We start from the raw sequence: 17,796 nt of genomic DNA on the forward strand, positions 1-17,796 counted from the left end.
GTGGTTTCCTATGAGTTTTAAAATAAAGTCAAAGCTTATAATCTGGTGCCTGTCTATTATTTTGTCTCATCTCTGCCCAGGTCTTCCTCACCAACACAGCTGAGGCCAACCTGCACCGTGTAGCTGCATGGACACATCCCGGTGTTCTGTAGGCTGGGGCTGTGTCTGGGCTTCCACAGCACCTTACCTGCTGCCTATCACAGCACACGCCACTGGTGTGTCTCCCCGTCTAGACTGGGATCTGTCTAGACAAGACTCGTCTTTCTTGTTCCCAGGGCCAACACAGTGCCAGGCTTTCCATGTTTTTAGTGCTTTTCAGTGTTTTCAGTTCCAGGCTTTTTAGTTAATTCTTGAATATATTGCTTACCTGATGATCTAATCCCACCTTCACCCTTATAGCAAGTCACCTTCCTAAAAAGTCAGTCTTTAGGGAGGGGGCAAAAATAGGTGGAGCACAGAGGATTTTTATGATGGTGAGACTACTCTGTATATTATAATGTGTGTCATCTATGTCCATTATACGTGACATTACATATTTGTCCAAACCCATCAAATGTACGATGCTGCATGTGAACCCTAATGTAAACTATGGACTTTGGGTGATAATGAGGTATCAATGTAGGTTCATTAATTGTAACAAATGTACCATGCTGGTGTGGGATATTGATGATGAGGGAGGCTGTGCATGATGGGGTCAGGCGGGTATATAGGAAATCTCTACCTTCCACTCAATTTTGCTGTGAATCTAAAACTGCTCCAACACATGTAGTCTTTAAGAAAACAAAAACAAAAAGCAAAACAATCTGATCATGCTCTTCGCTGGTTCAATGAAGTTCAGTGGCCTCCTTTGCCTTCCAAGTAAAGTCCTAACCCCTCAAGGCTTGGTGTCCAAGGACTTCTGCAATCTGGCCTTGCCTGCCACTCCAGTTTGATGCCCCCTCCATCTCCTCCAGGCCTGACTTGCAGGCACTCTGTGGTTCCCAGAACCTGTCCAGAATTGCTGCCTCTTCCTCTGAGGGGTGTTCCTTCTCTGGATATCAGGATCTCACTGGGTAGTTCTTATAATCTCTCATTCTTGTGCCTGAGCCCACGTGTCCCATCAAGGCTCAGATCCCAGGGAAGGGATGGGGGTTTCTGCCAGCACAGACCAGCCCTGGACAAGGCTTGGAGGGTTTTGTAAATGCTGGCATCCTCCTTGGGGAACAGGAGGCACACGGATGTACAGAATCTCCATATCTGCCCTGCAGAACAGCTTGAGATTTTACAGTCTCTCTCACTTCCTGACACTGCAAGACACTTTTTCTCTAGATCCAATCTTAATTCCTTCAACTGCCAAGATTACCTGGCCCAGCTCTTGCACTCTGCTTTCTCGTCTTCTCATTAATCCTCACCCTCTTCAGAGACTTTGGAGCTCACCAAGTAGGACCAAACCCTTTGACATAAGTCACCATAAACAGATGCACCTGTGAGGCTTGGTTCCTGTTCTGAAGTCCCCTGACACCCTCTGATCCTCTCCTGCCCACAGCAGCAACCCTGTGTGCAGGGCTTACCCACCTGCAGGAAGCAGGTTCCAGGCTGGGTGCCTTCAGGCAATGAGGCATTGTAGAAAGTCCTCTGGAACTGGGGCTCATTGTCATTCACATCTTGCAGGGCCACGCTAACTGTGGCAGAGGAGATGAGAGGCGGCAAGCCCCCATCTGTAGCTACCACAATCACCTGTGGCTGAGGTTCCAGCTCATAGTCCAGCGAAGCAGCTGTTGTGATGATGCCAGAGGTGGAGTCAATGGAGAACGAGTGGGTGTGGGCGCCAGGGGCCAGGCTATAGGTGACCTGACCATTGGTGCCCTGGTCAGGATCCTGGGCCATCACCCGCACCACAAAGCTGCCAGGCAGTGCAACCTCAGGCAGGGGCTCAGGTCGGTAGAGCTGGCGGTCAAAAGCAGGAGCATTGTCATTGACATCGGTGACATGCAGCACAAAGGCAGCCTCAGCTCGCAGTGGGGGTGAGCCTGAGTCGGTGGCAGTAACTCGCAAGTTGTAGGCGTCCCGCTCCTCCCGATCTAGCTGCCGAGCCACGCACACCAGGTAGATGACACTATCCTGGGTGCTTAGGGCAAAGTGGCCCTCTCCACCCTCCAGGGATACATTGACATGAGCAAAGTCACCATCATCTGGGTCTGACACAGAGATGCGAGCAACAAGCTGGCCAGGTGGGGCAGCCTCAGAGACTCGGGGGGAGCCATCTGCACTGAGGAAGATGACAGTCATGGAGGGCTGATTGTCATTGGCATCTCGCACATGCACAGTCACAAAAGCTGAGCCCAGCTCAGGGTGTGCCCCACCATCCCGTGCCTGCACCACCAGTTCATGGACCCGCCGCTGCTCAAAGTCCAGTGGCCGCTCCAACCGCAGCAGCCCTGTGTGTGCATCTATGGAGAAGGGTTCATCACCCTCGCTCTGCCTCCGGTTGATCTCATAAGTCACAGCCCCGTTGGCACCAGCATCGGCATCAGATGCATACACCTGCAAGACAGGACTGCTGGGGGTGAGGCTCTCAGATACCACAGAGTGATATCGGCTCTGATTGAAAACTGGAGCATGGTCATTGATGTCCAGCAGTGTCATGTCCAGCAGGGCCTGAGCCCTCCGGGGGGGTGAGCCACCATCATAGGCCTCTAATTGCAGCATGTAGTGTGAGCGGTTCTCTCGGTCCAGCTCCCCAGTAATTACCAGCTCTGGCACTGGGGCTCCATCTGGACCAGGGCGTGTCTCCAGCTGGAAGGTCTCTCCAGCCCCATCACCAGACAATGCATAGCCCTGGGTTCCTAAGCGGCCAGCGTCTGCATCACGAGCAGGCTCCAGTGGGTAGCGGGTGCCAAGAGCTGTATGCTCAGGTATCTGCAGGGCAGCCTGAGCCTGTGGGAAAGCTGGAGCATGGTCATTGATGTCAGCCACTCGCACAGTAACTTCCACGGTGGCACCATCAGGAGTGACAGCAGTGAAACGATAGCGGTCTCGCCGCTCACGGTCCAAGACACGGGCTGTACGGACCACCCCGCTACGTTCGTCGATGGCCAGGTCTGTGCCAACGCCACTGCCCTCCTGGGCGGAGATGAAGTACATGGGAGGCGCTGCTGTGCCTGCTGGAAGCCCTGCACTGATGTCCCCAATCAGTGTGCCCGCCGGCTGCTCCTCATCAATCTGCAGGTCCAAGCTCCCAGCCTGACCCCAGGCACCAGGCCCCCAGGTCCCCAGCAGCAGCAGCAGTGGTAGCAGGGGACAGGGACTGGTGCTCGGCCTGGCAGAGCAGGAAGGCACAATGCCTGACTCCCGCATGACAGGACACGTCCGGTTGTGGCTGGGGCTCCAGCTCCAGGCCAGGCTCTGAATCCAGCTTGATCCCAGGCTTTGGATCAGGTCCAACTCAGGCCTTGGCTCCAGCTCAGGATCCCTGACCTGGAAGAAAAGCAGGAGAAAGGTCATGAGGCAGTGGGCAGGGAGGCGATCAGCAGATCCTGGGGACTAAGATCTTGGCCACACTAACACTCAGGTATGCCCAGCCAATAGCAGGGTCCTGTGCTGCCTCACAACCATCTCAGGCCCAGGAAGCTCCTGCTTCAGACTCCTCAGGACCCATCCAGCCTCTCCTTGGTAGGTCCCCAGCTCATCCTCACCCTACTCTCTCAGCAGATTGTTTTGTTCCTATTGTTCAGGTCTGAATGCCCTTGGACTCCCTTCGATCTCCAAACTTAAAAATATGGCTGATTCTTTCTCATCTGGGACTAATGTGCTTTTGGTAACCTCACCTCATCAGCCTTTTCCTTTCTCTTGGAGCCTTCTGTCAGCATTCAAATGCTGAAGGCTCACCTATTTTATTTGATTTTTTTCACCTATTCCCAAACCCCTTTCTCCTATTTTATATATGTATTCCCTTAGCCCCACTTTCCTCTCCATTCAATGAGAGACTGAGCATCCACTATGTAGAGGCATTGATGACACATCAGTGAATAAAGGAAATAGGCCCTGGCTACGTGGGGCTGACAGTTCAGAAATTGGACAAGTAATTACAAGTGTGATAAGGGCTGTGAGAAATACAGGAAGCTATGGGGACACATAAGAGGGGCTTTACCAAGGTCAGGGAGTCAGGGAGAGCTTGCTGAGGGTGTTTAGGGGTGGGCGTAGAATAATGTGTGTGAGGTGTAGAGTGCCCGGGACAGAAGGTTTGAAATGGGGCAGGGACTCCTAAGTCATACTGATGATTTGAATTTAACCTAAGGGCAAACGGAAGCCACAATATGACTTAAATTTTGTGACAATCACTACCACCGCCCTTTGGAAAACAAGGGGCATACAGAAAGGACAGTTATTTTAGAAGAGCTGGGGCTCCAGCTCCAGGCCAGGCTCTGAATCCAGCTTGATCCCAGGCTTTGGATCAGAAGAGCCCCTAGACTTTTGGGAGTCCCAGAAAGTGCAGTGCTTTGATGGTGACTTAGATGAATGTTAGCAATGAAAACGGGGAGAACTGGGTAGGTCTGCAAGAGGTTTAGGAGGTAAAAGAGGCAGGGCTTGATGACTCCTTGAAGGCAGAGAAGGCAGGTATGGGAGAGATCAAGGATAATGGGCAAATGTCTAGTCAGAACCATCAGGTGTACAAAGCATCCTTAACTAGCCAGAGAGAGAGAGAGAGAGAGAGAGAGAAAAGCTCAAGAAGGAGGAGGCCTAACCCCCATGAAGGCCTTTAGCGATTGAGTGAGAACAGAATCAGTGGAGAGGCTGCGCTCTGTGAAAGGTTGGTTCATTACCCCCACTTCTCACTTCTTACACCCTCCTTCCTCTACGTAGTGAGGCTTCTCCATAACATTGCTCATGGAGATTCCAGTTACCTCTATGCTCTACATCTAATGGACTTTTTTTATCCCCCTTGTATTAGATTATTCTAGAATGCTGGATCACTGATCATTGGCTTCTTAAAGCATACTCTTGGCTTCACACAGTGACACCCCATGGCTTGCTTCCACTGCACTTCTTGGTATGCTCCTCCTTTGCAAGGCCTTCTTCCTCTGCCCATCCTTGAAAAATGGGTACTCTTCAAGACTCAATCCTAGGCCACATCTTTTCCCACTCTCCACACTGTCCTGGGGTGACCTCATCCATTCCCATGCCTTCAACTCAAATGAATCAATCATCCCTATGTACCATCTATGTGCTGGTGACTTTCCAGTTTTCACCTCCAGTTCTGGAGCTCTCTGGAGACACAAGTCCAGCCATACACTGGACTTCCTTCACAACATATCCCAAACTTCACCTCAAGCATATTTTCTTCCTCTATTCCTTTTCCTGTGAACACTCATCCAGGTGTTCAAGCCAGAAATCCAGAAGCTCTCCATGCTTCCTTCTTTTGCTTCAGTCTGATTTCCAATTAGTCTTCCAAACTTGATCATCTCACCTAGACATGTCTGCCCTTTCCTCTTTTTTCACACTGCTGCTGCCCCAGTAAGAGTACTGTCATCTCTCCTTTTCACTCCTGCAACAGTTCCTCACTGGTTCCCCTGCCTCTCAGCTTGAATGCTCTGATTCACCTCTGCCTGACCACAGGTATACATGCAGCTCTCACCAAAACATTCCTGACAAAAGCCTTCCACTGGTTCCCCATTACTACTGGCAGAAATACACTTCCCCTCTATGGAAAAAAATGCATACACATAAACACACGTGTGTCTAGTTTCAAGGGGTTCATGGACACTAGGTGTAGAACTGGTGACCCACAAGATAAAGTCCAGCCTCCTTAACAGACCTTCCTGATGAGCCCTGCCAACCTCTCTCGTGTGCCCCAACTTTGCTGTCCCCCACCACACCCTGCATTCCAACACTAAACCCACTAGCTTCTGCTACCCAACTCCTTGCCTTGTGGACACTATTCTCTCATCCTGAGATGTCCACTACAGATCCTCTCCAAGTGGTTATTTCCTACTCAAACTCCGGCTCAAATGTCCTGTCTTCTGTAGAATATTCTACATCTCCCTCACCCATCTGCAGAGCCTACTTATACCCTCTCCCGGGCTCCTGCTGCTCTTGGTGCACACTGACAATGAAGTGCACAGCAGCCCTGATTTGTTCACGTGTCTGCTCTCCCTGCATTGTTGCACTGACCTGAAGGTTCCTCAAGGGCAGCAACTTGAGGGTCTCAATTTGTCTCTGATTCTCCAGCATTTAGGACAGTTATAGCTTGAGCAGGCTATCAGTGCTGAATGAACAGTCAGAGCCTCATAATTCCACACCACCACAGTCATGCACTGACACAAGAGAGAAACACCCATACACGTGCCAACTCAGATGACATATGCAAATACATGTGAGTCTGTACCCCCGAGGCACCACGGTCAGTCCTGTGGTTACAGAAGTATGTCCTTGGGTCTTTATAGATTTGCTCTGCTCTAGGACTTCCTGTCTTCCTAAGGGAGGAGAGTTTCTGACCCCCTCTCCCCCATTTATACTCCCAAACCCCATTTCTCCCATCTGTATAAGGCAGTTAAAAGAGCAGGGGTTCTGGAGTTTGAGTGCTTATTTCCTAATCACTCTAATGGTCATGGTAATGCTTACCCTGTGGGGCTTTGTGAGAATTAGAGGTAATGGAAGCAAGGAGTGCAAGAGCTTGGGCACTTGGTAGATGCTCTCTCATAAGTTCCCAACACCATCCCTGATGGGGCCCTTCATCCTGGCTTCAGAGTTCTATGTGTGCACCAAGATTTGTCTCCCTGGGGCTTAAGTCTAAGGAGCCCATGAGCTGCCACATGGAGTAACAGGTCAGAGAAGTTTGGAACAAGGAGGTCAGAGTGAGCACAGGCATGACTCAAAGAAGGGAGAGGCTGAGTGTACAGAGATGGCCCAGGGGCCCAGGTTAGGGATACAGGCCTAGAGACTGGGTTAGATGCCAAGGGTTAATAGTTGTTTGTATTCCTTTAATCAGTCAGTGGAGAGAAAGCATCCTGGTAGGTGGGGAGAGAAGATAATGGACAGTGAGGTCAATGCAGTTATTACATTCTGTACTACAATTCTGTCTTCCCATCCAGAGACAAAATGTGAGCTATTTGAAGGCCAGACTGTATCTTACTCCCCTCTGTGTGGAGCACAGAGCATGGCACACAGTACACAATTAAACACATTTTCTGAATGAAAGGATGCATGCATGGTATGTGATAAAAGCTCAGGTGAATGATCAGCCTTGATGAGGAGGGATTCAGACCCAGGCAGATGTCCCTCTCCAAGCCTGCACAGATCCCAGTACCCTCCTCATTACCCAACCTGGGGCCTTGTCCAGGGCAGACTCCCAGTATACTCTCACAGCAGACACACAAAGGTGTATGCTCACAAAGTCACAGACCCACACACAGCCAGGCACACAGACACATGGCCTCACAGGCAGACAGGCACACTCCACATGCTCATACACATCTGGACAGGGCTACTTGAACATACACACAGCCAGAGTACATACACAGATACAGAGAAGCATGTTTTCACACAAAAAGATGGGCATATTCATTCAAATGGAACTTGCCCCCCCGACATACACACACACGCAGGCACACATATAGAAATACAGACATGCTTCTATATACACAGACACACACAGAAAGACCCTCTCTCACCGGGCTCACATGGACAGGCACATTCAGATACTGTCCCCCTACACACATACATAAACACACACCCTCCCTCCCACATGCACAGACAGGCCCACTTTAATGTGTGCATGGACTCACTCAGGCAGGCTCATGTGTGCACATAGCAGACCCACCCACACGTAGGCCTGCTCTCACACATGCTGCCGGGGCACTCGTGGTCAGCTCTGCGGCTGCAGCTGTGACCTCTAGGTCCCTGGGGCCTCTGTCTGGACTGTGCCTCATCACTTCCTGCTCCAGAGCTTCCAGTTCCAAACTCGAACTCCAGACTCTCTCCCGAGACCGTCTCATCCTCTCTCCAGCTCTCTTCTCAGCACCATCTCCCCCATCTGTCCAGTGTTTCTCACTGCTTCTTCCCCAAGGCTTGCTCCTCCTCCCAGTTCCTGTCTCTTTCCCTCTCTAGGTCTTTCCCATCCCTTTCCCCAGGTCTGGCCCACACCATCCATCTTGCCCCATTTTCCAGTCTGTCCTGCCTTCTGCCCAGGTCTGTCTTCTTTCCTCCCCCACATCTGTCCCAACTCCTCTCCCACCCAGTTCTGCCTTGCTGCATGCCCTTTCTCTGTCCGGGTCCTGCTACTCTGTCCTCTGGCTCCATACTGCTCCCCCCGCCCAGCCCCACATCTGGGCCTCTGGAACCACAGCTGGTTCTCATTAAGAGGGGGAGGGGCGAGACTGTTCATTGGGGCCTGCAATGTGATGTCAATCCTCCCCCCACCCGCAGCCTGTGTTGTCTATAGGACCTGGGAGTAGGGGGAACATGGGAGAGGAAAGAGAGGTGGGTTGGGGGGAGGAGCAGGGGGACCAGAGGGAAGGGGCTGCTCCAGGAGGAAGTAAATGAGTGGCCCGAGGTACAGAAGGGGAAGCAGGCTGGGGCGCTGGCACCACCCAGGCCTCCTCCCTTAACTTCCTGTCCCAGGGCCAGGGAGGGGCAGGGACCAGAAAGACAACAGGGTGAGGAGGGGGGTAAAGGCAGATTGGCACAGAAGTGGAAGAAGATGAGGGTAGCCTCACTGAGCAAAGGGAGGGCCAGGCATAGAGGAGAGAGGAAGAAAGGCCAAAATGCTGGTGGAGGGGACACCTGGGAGCAAGGCTGAAGGGGCATGAGTGTGTGTGGCAAAGGCAAGAGCCAGTGCTGTTAACAGAGGGAGGGGAGGCAAGTCAGAGACAGGAAGAGCCAGATGGGAGGTGGGGGGAGGTAAACAGAGGCAGCAGGCAGAGAGGAGAGGGGGCATGAGGAGGGGAGGAGAGAGGTGGAGGACAACAAGCTGGCTTCCCTGGATATTACTGGGACAACCTCATAGTCAGTGGCCAAGGCAGTGCCAGGGGCCTGGCTCTATCCCTTCCAAACATTCGTTCCCAGAAGGCACCTCAGGGAGAGGCTGGGGATGGATGTCAGCAGAGCAGGCAGAGGGAAAGTCTATTTTCTGAGATTTTATGGTGTGTCCTCTACCAGGCAATTCACAGACAGTATCTCATTTAATCATCAAAACAACCTGTGAGAAAGGTGTCCCACCTTCCACTGAGGCTCAGAGTGAAACAACTTTCCAGAGTTAACACAGCCTCTATTTGATCCCAGGACTATGCACTCCATGCTGCCTGGGCTCCTGGGAGAAGAGAAAGATGGAGAGAGGAAGAAATTACAGGGGAGCTGCAGGGAGAGAAGTCCTAGCAAGCCCGTGGAGGCCTGAAGAAGAGAAACTGTGGGAAGAGGGAGACTGGGTATGAGGTGTCAGTAATGGCCCAGGCCAGTAGCAGTGGGACTGAAAGGACACAGCTAAGATGTGAGGAGGTCAAGTTGACAAGACTCTTCAGGAAGGGTGAGGGAATGAAAGGGCTCTAGACTGACTCCCAGGGGTCTGCTCCGGTTACTCTGGTAAAGTGGTATCATTATGATTCCATAGAGGAGACATTTTCAGGGGCCCGTTGGGATCCTCACGTGGAGATGTCCTAGCACAGTGAGATTTGCAGGTCTGGAGCTTAGGAAAGAGAGCTGGGATGGAAATATGGAATTAGAGCAAGGGGCAACTGAAAGCCAGGGGTGTGGAGACCCCTCAGACAGGACATACCGAGAAAAGAGTCTAGGTTGGAATTCTGAGGAACGGTCACAGTTAAGGGGCAGACTGAGAAGAGCTTTATTCCTCTTGGAGGGGAAAAGGAAGGAGGCAGCATCATAGATGTTAAGGGAGGAAACACTTCAACAAGGAGGGAGGAGTCGACAGTGTCCAATGCTGCTGAGAGTTCGAGTAAGGTGAGGGCTGAGAAGTGGCCACTGCTTTCAGCAGTAAGTTGTTCACTAGTGATCTTAGTGAGAATAGTTTCAGGAGATTCCTAAGGGTAGAAACCGCCTGTGGTGGGAAATGATAGAGAATGAATCGACTAACAAATAGCCTTAGGCCCAAGGCCAGCACAGACTCCTTCCTCAGCATACACCAACTGTACTCCTGGAATAGGGAGGCAATACGTCACAGTGGGCAGGACAGGACAATGGTGAAGACACGGACCCTGGGGCCAAACCTATGGGAATTTCGCCCAGCTGCATCCTTGCTAGCTGTGTGACCCTGGGCAAACCACTTAATTTCACAGTGTCTCCATTTCCTCATATAAAATAGGGACAACAATACTACTTTCCACACTTTGCAGTTCGAACAGTGTCTGGCACACAGTATGCATCAAGCACAGTTAAGAACATGGGTTCTGCTATAAGAGAGACATGAGTTCAAGTTCTGCCCTGTTATTTATGGCATAACCGTGGGCAAGTTGTTCAAACTTTCTAAGCCTTACTTTCTTCTTCTGTCATATGAGGATTAAAACATCTACTTTTTATAGTTGATATAAGAGTTAAATAAAAGAATGCTACAAAAAATTTAGCACAATGTCTGGCACACAAGAAAGGCTCAATAAATATCAGCTGTTAGTGCTGTGTGCCAGACACACAGAATAACCCTAGCGTAAGGGTTATTTCACAGATGAGGAAACTGAGGCTCACAGAAGACAGCAGAGCTGGAATGCAGCTCTGACAGTCTCCAAAGTTGGTGGTTTCTGTTAGCCCATATTGCTTCTCTGCTGGAGGACTTAGAATGTCCTGTAAGGGATCATTGTAACTGGCCGGGCAACTGAACAGGGAGGGAGAATGAGCAAAGTTCTGCTGTAGGAGAGTATCTCTGGCGGGGTGCACAGGTGGGTTAAAGGAAGAGATAAGTGATGGGGCAATGGCCACTCCAGGTAGAGGGTCAAGTGGGCATGTAATAGAGTCAGGTGGTGAGACAAGGGAAAGGACCAGAGGATGCCTGGAGGTCTCCAGGAGGCAAAGGAAAAAAATGGGGTGAGTAATGCCCAGGGTGTGTAAAATGATTCATTAATAGGTTTATTCTCTTGAAGACCTATCATGTGTCCAAGTCATACTAAGCAGTAAGTAAAGCAGTGACTTGGACAGATCGAGTGACTCCCTGCAGCCTCCCAGCCTCATCACCTGTCCCCTTTCCCTGGCTCCCTCACCTTGTGAGTTCCAGCCATATTGAATTCTTTGTAGTTCCCGAAGACACTGCATTCTACCGTGCTTCTGGCCCTTGACCCCAGAAGCCCTTCACTCCCTTCTTCTCTTGGCGAACCCATTCCCATCCTCAGATCTAATCTCAAACCCTGCCTTTCTGACTCCACCAGGCAGGCTTGGGATCCGCTTGTCTCACTGTTGTCATTTCTTCTTCCCTGTTCTGTCTCTCTGACTGGGCTGGAGTCTCCTTGATGGAAAGGTTGCATATTTTTCATCTTCATGGCCCCAGGGTCCCTCTATAGATGCTTGGCAATAAACAAATGAAAAAATGAGGCACTACACAAAACATCTCTCATTCAGAAGACTCATACTGTTTTCAGCTGCTCACCCATACCCACTGATCCCACTGGGGACATTTCCACTTCCCTCCCTACAACTCATCCTCCCCACCCTATGCTTTCTCCTCTTCTTTCCCTTTTACCTGGACTTCTCTTTTCCCAGATCCTCTTCCTCTCTCCTTTCTGTACTTTATTCCTCTTTCATTCAGCTAGCAAACATTTAAGGAGCCCCAGAAATGTGCAGATCCAAACCTGTTGGGCAAAGTGACTATTGTGGTTCTTGGAGAGAGTGGAAGGTGAGGCAGCTGTGACCCACCGCCAGGTCACAGGCACTGCAGTGCCTTGCCATCGCTCTACTCCTCCAGGCCCCCTTGCCTGGGGTGCCATAGGCTGATGCCTCCCTCACAAACCCAGCTCTGAGCCTTCTATCTCCTGGCACCGTGGCCTCTGCTTGTGTCCTCCCTATACTTGTGTCCTCCTCTTCTTCCTTCTCCTGCCCATCAGTGGTAACAGGAACAACACTGGACTCTCTGATGCCCGGGTACCTGCAAGCAAAGCCCCTCCCTGGGTTCATGCTGTTGGACCCCATCGTTTTCCTGGCTTCCTGCTGCCTGCTTCTTCCCTCAGCTCCAGTGTCCATGTTTCCTGGGTAACCCTCTGATTCCCAGGCATTTTCAACCACTGCCACTTGGGAGGGATACTCAGTTCCTGTGCCCCCTGGTAAGAGGGCACCTCCTCCCAGGGGTGCTTCTGGAACCCTCAGGGCTGAGTCAGGACGCCCTTCCATGTTTGCTTAGCACACGAGAATGCCCTTTTTTGTTTCTCTCTCTAAGTGGCTTGATGGATGGAGTTGTTATCTGTTAGAGCCTAGTATGCATGTGCTGTGGGGCTGGTGAGGAAGGGAAGGCGGAGGAGGAGGAAGGAGCGGGGAGCTATACCTCAGACCTCCCAGACTGTCTGGGCACCATTGCCACCTGGGTGACCGTAGCCTCTCTGAGTTTCCCTTTCCTCCGGTGAAAATGGAGGTAACATTAGGAGAGTTGTTTTGAGGATCAAGAGAGAAAACAACTCTTACGTGTTCAACTCTTAACTTAGTTAAGTTTTAACTTAATTAATTTACTGCAACAACTCAGTCCCTCTTCTGCGCTCTTCCACCCCTCAACCTCCCACTGCCCCAAACTAGTTCTTCCCTCTCAACACTTCTGGGTTGGTGTGGCTCCAGCTTCACTGGCAGCTCCTGCCTCCCTGGCCTCCTCTGCAGCTTGGACTCTCAGAGTCAGGGTTAGACTTAGGACCAGGCCCTTGCTGCCCATCACCACCACCCAGCGCCCTCACCCTGCCCTGCCCAGGTCTCCCAGGCATCAGCTATGGCCCTAGAGGGGTGTATACAGGGAGGTGACAAGAAGGTTCAAGCCAGAACCCTAAGTTACAGTAACATTTAGGGGCTACCCAAAGAAGCCCCCAAAGCAGACAAAGGAAGAGCGAGGAGGAGCTCTGAAAGAGATGCACAGACCCCACCACACTGCAGTCATCTGTTTCTTTGCCTGTCTCCCCTGAGATTTAAACTTCCCAAGGGCAGGAATAGTGTCTATCTTATTAGTCCCATCACCTAGCAGTGTGGCTGGCATATGAGAGCTTGTTAAATGTTGACAGAATAAAATAGTAGCTCAGAAGCCATAAGACAAGAATGATTCAGAGAATAGAATGGTCAACAATGTCAGACCCTGCCCAGAGGTCAAAGCAGTTGAGGGACTTTTGAAAAGAGCCCTTAGATTTGGCAGGTGAGAGGTTACTTTTTCTGTGGGACAGCAGTCACACTGGAGGGGCAGGAGTAAATGGGATGTGAGGAGATGGGAACCGTCTGTGCAGAAGACCATTTCACAAAATGAGTCAGTGAACAGAGTGAGAGCCTCTTAGCTCATCAGGTATCACAGGGTTAAGGGAGGCAGGGGAACCCAAAAGTTCTGCCTGTGCTCCCAGGAGGAAGCGGTACAGAGGGAGAAGTGGAGATGTGGATAAGACATAGAATAATCATTCGAGAGAGGTTCCCCTGGAGGCGGATGGGATGGGGGGGAGGAGTGGTCTTACGCAGAAGAGACACTTCTGTATTATTCTAGGAAAGGAGAAAAGGTTAAGGAGGATCCAGATAAAATTTGAGGGAGGAGGCAGAAAGCTGAGAGAATTCAAACTGGATGGTCTCAGTTTTCTCAGTGAGCAAACAGACCAGGTTGTCTACTTTTACTGCCTCCCTCACCTTCAACCTCCACATTCATTCTGAGACTGAGCCCTGCTGACCACTGCCTAAAGAACTCTTGAAACCACCTACTTCCCCCCTTTCTACTGCCGCTACCCAAGTTCGGGCCAGCATTATCCCTTCCTGGGTCCTGCAACAGCCAAGCGCCCTCCTTCTGTTCAGACTCCTCCCTCCAGTCTCCAAGTGTTGGAGTGGTATTTCTAAAAACAGGTCTGATCATATTACACCACAGCTTCAAATTATTTGGTGACTTTTCATTACTGTTCACACGACCTACAAGAACTGTATGATGTAACTAACTAACCCTCCATCTACCTCACCCAGACTCTCTCACCTCTCCTCAGGTCATACTATTAGTGCCAAGTTCACTGGATAGCTTTGTCCTTCAAACAAATACTTTCTTGCACGTGGGCTTTGCCGTGCTGCTTGCTTCCTTGGCTTGGAATATTCCTCACACACCACCTCACCTCCACCTCTCCTTTCTTTGACTCCCTTTTTATCCATCAAGCTTAAGCTTAAATGTCACTTCCTCCAGAAAGCCTCTTCTGACCTCCCTACACTGGCCTAGGTTTCCATACTATGGGCTGCCAAGTTATAGCACTCAGTCCACAGCCTGTAAACTCCAGAAGGGCAAGGACCATATTCATTTTGTTCACCCTTATAATGCTAGCAGCTACCACACTGCCTGGCACAGAATATGTGCTTAATACATGTTTGCTGAATAAATAAATGAACCAGTGGATTGACTAATATCTGCTGAAAACAATGAGGTGAGGGATGTGAGATTAAGGGGTATTCAGAAAATAGAAAAATCTTCGTCTGTTTACTCATTTATGGAGGGCTCAGCTGAGGTTGAATTTATAGAAGCATCAATTGGTGTAGTTGAGAAATCATTCCAGCTAGGGTTGAAACTGTGGGTCAGGTGGGCTCAAGGACAATGGAACAGAGCAGTCAAGGAGTGATTGAAGTGATGGTCTTGAGCATAAAAATGGAAGGAGAGCATAAAGCAAAGAGAGGGCAGAGTAGGAGAAAGCAAAGAGGTCAAGGGCAAGAGGTCATTATGAGGTTGAAAAGTAGGTGTAATGAGAGTGAGAGCATCCAAGAGATGGAAGGATGTAGAAGGCTCTGGGCAGAGAGTGGAATGTAGGAGTTTAGAATTTTAGAGATGGACCAGTTCTACAGAGTGGTCTTTGGAGCTAAGGAGCTCAAGAAATTCTGAGGCTGGAGTGTTGGAGGGACACTTAGTACCATGAGCAGGATATAGGGAAATGGAGACTGATCCAGGTCCCCAAGTTTTCAGGGAACAAGAAGGATACAAGTTAATGGGAACATCTTTATCAGTTGGGACGACTTACTCTGTGGTGTATGTGGATGTCACCTGTCTCCTAAGGGTGACTGAAACACAGCTTCCTGTTTTCATGTCCGGTCTCTGGGACACCTGCTATGTAGGGGCAGCTCTGATGAAACATAACCTAGATGATGGGTTGGCTGTGACAGTGTCTCCAGAGAGGTTCCAGTGGTAATAGTGCCTCCCATGTGTGTTGGCCTTGACAAAGATCCTGTGGGAATGTGTTGGCTGTACCATTTCTGTCGTGTGTGTGAGTTGTCCTGAAAGCATCTTTTGTAGCCGTGTGTGCTGGCTCTCACTGTGCTTCCTGGGGGTATATAATGGTTGTGAAGACGTATCTCGTGGACTGTGTCCCCTGTGGGTTGAGTAGGGCTATGACTGTGTCCCCTGTGGGTATTCAAGGAGTTGACATAAGCAACAATGTTTTTCTGGCCTCTGACCCCATGGCTGCCGGCCCAGTCCACGCCACACTGAGTTCATTGTGCTTCTAGACCTCCCTCTCCCCACCCGCTCCACGTGGGTTCAGGCCTGTAGTGACCTTCCTCCGTCCCCTGCACAGGATTCTGATCTAGGCATCCTAGACACAGACTCAACGCCATTTGGCATGATCCACCTCCACTTTAGGCTTTGCTTGTCTCTCCTGTCTCTCTTTACTTCTCCCTCTTCAGTTTCTTTGTCTCTGTCTCAGTTTGTCTCTGTCACACACCCATGCTCAACATTCTGACACATGGCTCCCACAACACACACACACGTCTCTCTCTCACAGGGACTGGCTCCCTATGACACACACTCCTTCTGACCCACACACCCCTGCAGTGACACGAACACACACACGGCCAGACAGATCCACACAGATCCACAACCTCGCAGTGACACGCACTGACTCACACTCAGCGGTGCACTCATTCTCGGAGTAGCACACACATACCCTGCCCGCACCCCGCACCCCCTGCACACTTCACGCTGCCACACACCCAACTCGATGACACACGCATACAAAGACCCCCAGGCCCTGCCCCCACGCTCACGTTCACGCTCGCCCTCATCTCGCAGGCCCCGGCCCCCCCTCCCCCATTGTCTCCGGCTCAGAACAAAGCCCCCGGCGCCGCCGCCGCCGCCGCCGCCGCTCATGAGAGGCCGGCGGGCCGGGCGGGCGCGGCCGGACGGGCCGGGCACCGCGGCACTGACCTCGGCGCGGCGCGGGCTCCTTCGCCCGGTCCTGGGGCGCCGTCCGGCCGCGGTCAGCCCCCCGGGCAGCGCCCGCCCGCGCGGGGCCTGGGGCCGCGCATCGTCTGCCGCCGCTGTCTCCGGGCCCGCGGTCAGCTTCGGACAGCCAGCCGTCGGTCCGCGCACCCCTGGCCGTCGGTCCGTCCGTCCGCCGCCGCCGCCGCCGCCGGGGCGCCGCCTCCACAGCAACCCGAGGAGGATGCGAGATTCGTCGCGGCGGCCCCGCGCCCCCTCCCCTCCCCTCCCCCGCCCTCCGCGCGGTAACCCGAGCCCCCGCCCCTCCGCCCGCGGAGCCCCCGCCCCGCCCCCACCCGCGCTCCACGCCGCGCCCCCCGGCGCAGCCGCCCTCCCTCCGCTCCTCCACTTCCCGGCTCCAGCCCCGGCGCCGGGTCCGGCCCCGTCCCCGTGCTCCTCCCGTCTCCCGGCCGCTTCGCCCGGTGCCCTCCTCCCATCCCGTTCGCTGCGCCCTCTCTCCGCGTCCCCTCCTCGCCCTCCTCTTCCATCGTCCTCCCGACCCGCTCTTCCCCCGCCGTCCCCTCTTCTCCCTCCCACCCCTTTCTCTCCCGTTCTCCTCTCCCTTTCTCTCCACGCCTTCCTCTACCCCCTTCTCCCCATTCTGTTCTCTTCACCCGCTTCTCCCCATCCCGTCCCCTCGGTTCTCTCCCCCTGGCCTCTTCTGCACATCGGGTTCTCCCCATCTCCTTTCCCTGCCCTTCTTCCTTCCCGGCCTCCCCATCCCCTTCTCCCATCTCTTCTTTTACCCAACCTCTTCTCCACGTCCCCTTCTCTCTGTATCCTCCTCTTTACCCCCATTTTCCTCCCTTCCTCCCATTCCCTGTCATCCCTCTTTTCCCTAACCTCCTTCCCCATTCTCTTCTTCCATGTTAATCTCTTCATTCTTCCTCGTAGTCACTTCTGCTCATCCCTTTTTCTTCATGCTCTTTATTCCTTTTCTTCATCACCTAGCTCTCTTTCCCTCCCTACCTCTTCGATCCTAAATTTGAGGTTAGAGGTTGGAGGGTACTGGAATGGACAGATTTGGGGATGGTGGTGTAGTTCCCAGAAAAGGAAAGTGAGACGGAGACTGGGCACGCAGGTGGGAAAGGGCTTGAGGGGCCAACTTGAGAGAGAGAATGGGAAGAAGTGGAATCAGACAGAGGTGGAGAGTATTAATGAACTAGAAATGTTTTGGGCCACCCTCGCCTTCTGTCCTTGCTTATGACCATGGGTAGGTTGTGAATCCAAAGGTATTCTGGACTTGAGGTGTGTATAAGTGGTACAAAGAAACCAGGGACTTCTGGGAAGAGAAAACAAAGTTTTGGTTAGAGCAGAAAAGGGAGCATCATTTTGAAAGAGGAGTGGAGGAGAGGCTGGAGTCCTTGATAACATTCACATTTCTGGCTTGGGCAGCTGGGTGGATGAACGTGACATTCACTGTACTGGACAAAAGGCGCAGC

The 17,796-nt window shown here is 52.0% G+C and overlaps 1 protein-coding gene across 3 annotated transcripts in view; it reads right to left on the reverse strand.

Annotated features, from left to right (window-relative positions):
• The window catches only part of DCHS1 (dachsous cadherin-related 1), a 33,890-nt gene extending 16,979 nt beyond the window's left edge, over positions 1–16,911 (reverse strand). The window contains exons 1-2 of one of the 3 annotated variants that reach the window (XM_057507293.1): positions 16,301–16,911; positions 1,555–3,456 (exon numbers count right to left, since the gene is read on the reverse strand). In XM_057507293.1, the coding sequence (XP_057363276.1) occupies positions 1,555–3,336 (1,782 nt within the window). In that variant the 5' untranslated portion in view covers positions 3,337–3,456; positions 16,301–16,911. Of the gene's footprint in view, positions 1–1,342; positions 1,495–1,554; positions 3,457–6,150; positions 6,292–16,300 lie in introns of those variants that run through there. The other 2 variants (XM_057507292.1, XM_057507294.1) reach the window with 2 other exon arrangements.
• Between the last annotated feature and the right edge of the window lie 885 nt (positions 16,912–17,796).

Source organism: Manis pentadactyla, chromosome 9 (genome assembly GCF_030020395.1).
Source record: "Manis pentadactyla isolate mManPen7 chromosome 9, mManPen7.hap1, whole genome shotgun sequence".
NCBI lineage: Eukaryota > Metazoa > Chordata > Mammalia > Pholidota > Manidae > Manis > Manis pentadactyla.